Genomic DNA, 6,273 nt, shown 5'->3' with positions numbered 1-6,273 from the left:
AAGCACATGCTTAATTGGGGAAATAACATGGGACACAACAAAAGAGTTGTATTAGTAAGACTTGTTTCAGTTGAAGTAGCATCAGTGCTTAAGTGGCAACCGTGTTGATTTATTACATTACATTGTACTTAGCTGACGCTTTTCTTTTATTCAAAGCGACTTACAGTTATTATTTGTCAGGGTATTGGTTACAGTCCCTGGAGCAATATGGGCTTAGGTGCCTTGCTCAAGGGCACTTCAGCCATGGCTGTAGATGTAGGGAGATGTCAGGGGGGTTTCGAACATACAGCCCCAGATTGAAAGGCTAACTCTCTAACCACTAGGCCACGGCTGCCCCACGGCTGTTTGAAGAGCATCAATGTAGGGCTCACATATAAGCCAGTGATACATTCCTAAATGTATGTTTGTACTGTAAGTGACTTATAAGACGTGTTACGCAAAAACCATAATTTGCTTGTCAATCATTTAAAAATGTCTTGTTCATTGTCAATAAGGCCTGTTAATTGCTATAACACTATTACATTACATTACACTTAGGTAATGGCTTTAACCCAAATTGACTTACAATCATATAGGTGCCAGGTATTGGTAACAGTCCCTTGAGCAATGTGGGGTTGTTAAGCTATGGGTAGAGGTGTGGAGAGAGAATGGATAAGGTTGGGATTCAAACCTTCAACCCTCTGCTCTTAAGTCCACCTCCATTACCACTATGCCAGGGCTGCCTGTGTAATAATGGTCCAGTAGGCCCTTAATTTTGCAGCAGTAGTAGCTAGCTGGACCCATAAGATTGAATAATAATTGCTAGCTTGTAACTAAAAGTAACATTATTTCCTAACTAAGATAATGGCGGAAAAAACTCTATAAAAAGCCCTTAAGTAGTACTTAAGTATGAGGGTCCCTCAATATACCACATTGCTAAAAGTTTACGCATACAATAATTTTATAGCCCTACGTACAATATTTTTTCTTGCAAATGCAAATAAAATGGTTGTGCGCAAGGTACAAGTGTATGTATAGACTTTTAGTGATGATGTGAGACCTATTTCTAATATATTGCCTAGGCTTAAGTACTACTTAAGGGTTTTTGGGAAACACAGACCAGTACAGTATCCTACAGTCACTTATTAGAGACTCCTGAAAGTTGATCAGTACAGTAAATTACTGGAGTTACAGTGCAGTTAGATTAGATTAGCGGAGCTTCATCATTACCCACACCATTAGAGTTACATCACTTGGAGTTACATAAGTGGAAGTTTATTAGGGTGAAGAGCTCAAATTGAGCTGCTTTGGTTGCTTCAGCCAGTGGAGGTTCTTCAGAAGCAAAAGCAACAACGATGATTTATATCCTGGAGCAGTAGCAGCCTCAACCATGGACTCCATTATTGATTTCTTTGTCTAAGCTGTTTTTATGCACTTAGCCCTGAGAGGAGGAGATGAAGTATTACATAACCATGACTGCATGGGCCAGAAAAGATTTAAAAAAAGAAAAAAGAAGAAGCACACAGAAAGTGCCCCTGTGTTTTTTTTTTAGGAAAAACACAAGTCGCCTTATCAATCACAGATACAGCTCAGCTAGCCCTCCCGAGTTACACAATCATTACAGTCCAAGAACGTGTCATCGTTAGTGTGGACAGCGAAAAAACAAAACGAACGGCGGAACCTTGAACTGATAGGCATTATCACCACGGTAACAAGGGACTGTGCTGAGCAGAGTGCAGATGGGAAGTACGCCTCTGTGAACACTAATGAGTGCAGTCAGCTAGCGTAGACGCTAGGCACTGAGGAACATCTCTCGTCCTCCCTCTCCCTCTTTGCTCTCTCTCTCTCTCTGCTCTCTCTCTCTCTCCCACTCACCCTCTCTCTCTCTCTCGCTCTCGCTCTCTCTCTCTCAAATTCAAACTATGCACTATGCAGCATCTGACTTACTTCCCTTTCCCTTTCCCTCTCTCTCTCTCCCACTCACCTTCCCTCTTCCTCATTCTCTCTTTCTCTTTGCTCTCTGTCTCTCTCTCCCTCCCTCCCTCTCCATCTCTCTCTCTCCATCTCTCTCTCTCATATTCAAACTGTGCACTACGTATCATCTGACTCGCTCACCTTTTCCTTACACTCTCTGGGGCTGTACAGTAGCTACTGTATGGACCGGACTGTATGTGATTACTGTAGTACATGATAGTACATGATGCTTTTTTAACCAGATGATGTTTAATGTTGTAACAACATCCTATCTGTGTCCTGTGTGTGTGTGTGTGTGTGTGTGTGTGTGTGTGTGTGTGTGTGTGTGTGTGTGTGTGTGTGTGTGTGTGTGTGTGTGTGTGTGTGTGTGTGTGTGTGTGTGTGTGTGTGTGTGTGTGTGTGTGTGTGTGTGCGTGCCTGTGTGTGTGCGTGCCTGCGTGTGCGTGTGTGCTATTTTTTCTTCTGTAGACTCCAGAGCTGGAGTGGGCTCTCCACAGAAGATCGACCATGCTGTAATCGGGGGTGTGGTGGCCGTGGTGGTCTTCATCATGCTCTGCCTCCTCATCATCTTAGGCCGCTACTTTGCCAGACATAAAGGTAATTACAGCAGTTACAGCATATCACCACCACATACAGCAGGGGTATTCAATTAAAAGTCACCGAGGTCCAGTTTTTTCAAATTCCTTCCAGTGAAGGGGCCGAACATCTGTATAACTCAGAGCACCAAGGTGTCCGAGGTTAGAGTGCGAAACAAGCAGATATCTTTCCAGACAGAACAGATATTTGCTTCTCTATTTCTTAGTAGCCTTAAGATGGTTGATTCATGACATGGTTTTAACGATTTCACTCTCATGTGAATGAATGGGGGGGGTGGGGGGGTGGCAGAACTTTACCATCCAGGGGCCGCATCTGGCCCCAGGTCCTCCATTTGAATAGCCCTGACATACAGTAATGACAGACCATGCCATCATGTTTCCTTCTAGCCTAAAAGGTTAGGTATAAAGGTACTACTACTGCTCATATCACCATGACATACAGCAATAACGGACCATGCCATGATGTTTACAAATAGCTTAATCCTTCCCTACACTATAGCTACATCCATATTACTTTGGCGAAATCACTTCATCATCTTAGGCCACTACTTTGGCAGACGTATAGGTATTACTGGTGTCCATATCACCATGATGTACACTAATGGCCGACCATGCGAACAAGCTACACCAAAGTTACTGTACATCAAGCTACTTCTGCTACTATTGAACACTAGCACATCATTGAGCACTCGTCAGATTGTTGCCTTATGTAGTCGGTATAACGCTGCCATTATTAATCTGTGTCAAGGCGATACGCAAATGATCCGATGCACACACTAAACAACATCTATGAAAATATATTAATCTCTCATTCAACATCTTTAAAGTATATGAATAGGCCTACTGCTACTACTGCTGTCCATATCACCATCATCCTGTCAATATGTTTATTAGCCTAATGACTGGCTACATAACAGCACCAGTGCTATTTATATCGCCATCATAACACAGAGGTGCTACCATCAGCCTAATTGCTATGCCAACATACATTTACCAGCCTAATCACAAATGCTACAAAAGGTCACCAATGTCTGATCACCATGACAACACAGAGGTATTTCATAATTTCTTACAAAATCAGCATAGGAACAAAAAAAGGAACTGATTCTAATCTAAACAGTTTGACAGCATAAAATACCTAGTGCTAGCCCAATTAACATAGAGGTCAGCACTGTTTTGCTAATTACCATTTTTTAAAGCAGATTTTGGACCTAATCACCATAGTGACAAATACTACAGCTAACCGTTTAAAAAAAAACACACACTTCTTTGATTTAGGATGCGGCAAAGAAGGCATTTTTTTTCCCGAAGCGATCAAAAGGACACTGGTCATTCACTAGAATGCCAGTTGATTTAAAAAAAAGAATGTGATTATTTTTAAAGAAACTGCCTGTAATAAACCTTACCCATCAGTCAGATTTTCATTCTATCTGCAGGCCACTTCTCCACTCGATGTAAAAGACTTTGTCAAAACATTTTTTTTTCTTTTTATCCATCCATTTATGTATCTATATTTCCACAGGCGCCTACTTCACACTCAGGGCCAAAGGCATACAATTAGGATTAGAGCCATCTATTGATCTACTACGGTATCTATCCATGTACACAGAGACAGACTACAACAGACACAAGGCCAAAGGCATATGCAGTGGTGTGTCAAACCTGGGTTCAGAAAGTTAAAAATCCTGCCAGAAAATTGTGTCCAAGTAGGGCTAAATAAGCAGATCGTAATGGGCACTCAATACATTGTGCATCAGCTTCTCAATAAAATCACTTGTGTTAGCAGGAAACATGGCACAGCCTTTTATTTTCTGACCAAGAATATACGTACATTTGGCCCCACTATTAATCTAGTCCTCTCTGAATCTGTTGTTTCACCAGCAACTATTTAACGCATAATACCAAAAGGTACATAATATGTCAATCTACATTATCCTTGAATTTATCTTGCCAAAGCAAAGGCACCCTCTATCTGTTTTTTTACCATCACACATATGCTTCAAACATGAGGCAAACGATATATAATTCAAATTAATATAAGGGTAAACAATTGATCCATCCATCTACACACACTGATGAAGGCCACACCGCCGAAACGCGTTGGTGTTTTTTAATGCATTTGCCCTTTAAATAAAGTTCGTTTTTTTACTACATTAACCAACTGAAGTGCCTGGACCAAGGATTTTTTTCCTTCAGTCTTTTTTGAACATTGAACCCCTTCCAAGAGCACCAGTTGGTTTTGAGGGATACTAGTAGCGCCCTATCAACTCTTTTGCTGATCCATCCATCTGTTTAACTTAATGAACGTTCCTGCTTTTCACCTGACGCCAAAGGATATGCAAATGACTATGCCCATCTATTCATCCATATCTATGCTTGTACATGTAGGCTATTTATCTTCTCAATTTTATTCTAATGTCATCTTATTTTTCTTTAAAAAGCTGCCAAAAGCCCTAAAAGTATGTTGATAGCCATACAATAAACCACCTTTCTTTGTACTGTAATTTGTTTCATGCAGGTCCCTACAGTATTTTACATGCGAAGCTCAATACAATGCCTATCTATAGATAAATTATTTATTCGTCTTTACAGAAACTTGTTCTGTGTCATTTGTCAGTGCATCCGATCTATTGATTTAGGCCTACCACTGTGCCTACTTCACCCAGCACTGAGTGCATGATGAACACTATGTCCATCTATTGATCTATTCATCTGTGTATTTACCATCGCAGAGTTACCTACTTCACACACAAGGCCAAAGATAATGGGCACCCATTGACGTATCCTCGCTACAGTTACCTCCGTCCCACATGAGACCATAAATATTGCCCCTCTATTGATCTATATTTCTATTTGTGTATCCTTTGTTACATGTACGTACCGTCTTCCCACACAAAGCCAATGTTAAGGGTCATCCATTGAACTATATTTGTGCTCGTGTATTAACGGTACCTTCCCAAACGGTTACCTACTGTACTTCACAAATGGCCAAAGATAATGGGTCGGGTCCACCTATCTATTGTGTGTTTACTCTATCTTCTACACACAAGGCCAAAAATAATGGGCATTCGATTGATCCATCTCTCCGTTGTGTTTTCCTCTTCCACACAGGTACCTACTTCACACACGAGGCCAAAGGCGCGGACGATGCCGCGGACGCCGACACCGCCATCATCAACGCGGAGGGCGGCCACAGCAACTCGGACACCAAGAAGGAGTACTACATCTAAAGGGGGCCGGGGGCCAGGGAGGGGGCATGGCTGGGGGGGAACCCCTTCTTCACTGGGGGTGCCCCCGTGTTGTTTGGACTAGGAAGGCTTTCTGTGCGTGGTGTCAGTCCGCTTGGTATTGGGAGGGTGGTCAGGGTAGGGTAGGGTAGGGCAGGGCAGGGGCGGACAAACTAGAGGGGGAAAAAAGTCTTGCCCGATATTCCATATCCCACGGGCGATTTCACTAATTAGGTTATCAACCTGGCTGAAGGGTTGTGGTAATTAGGATCAGCTGGTTCATTGAATTGGCTGAAGTAAAATGTGTGGCAGGCTTTTTGATTCCTGAATCCTGGATGTCCGCATCTCCAGGGGTGGGGTTGAACTGTAGATAGAGGGAGGTGCTAAGAATGCTTGGGGGAGGTTTGGTTTGGGTGGGATAGGGGGTAATTATAGCAGAATGGAGGGAGAGACATCAGGACCCCGTTTCTCAAAAGCATCGTTTCTAACAAGTTAGC

At 42.4% G+C, this 6,273-nt stretch overlaps 1 protein-coding gene across 3 annotated transcripts in view; it reads left to right on the top strand.

The window, feature by feature from the left end:
* cadm1b (cell adhesion molecule 1b) overlaps positions 1 to 5,779 on the top strand; it is a 570,260-nt gene extending 564,481 nt beyond the window's left edge. For all 3 annotated transcript variants that reach the window (XM_063207324.1, XM_063207325.1, XM_063207322.1), the window contains 2 exons: positions 2,422 to 2,550; positions 5,661 to 5,779. In XM_063207324.1, coding sequence (XP_063063394.1) covers positions 2,422 to 2,550; positions 5,661 to 5,779 — 248 coding nt within the window. The remainder of the gene's footprint in view (positions 1 to 2,421; positions 2,551 to 5,660) is intronic.
* Positions 5,780 to 6,273: the final 494 nt, after the last annotated feature.

Source organism: Engraulis encrasicolus, chromosome 9 (assembly GCF_034702125.1).
Source record: "Engraulis encrasicolus isolate BLACKSEA-1 chromosome 9, IST_EnEncr_1.0, whole genome shotgun sequence".
Taxonomy (NCBI): domain Eukaryota; kingdom Metazoa; phylum Chordata; class Actinopteri; order Clupeiformes; family Engraulidae; genus Engraulis; species Engraulis encrasicolus.
This window is presented reverse-complemented; position numbering and strand designations above follow the sequence as displayed.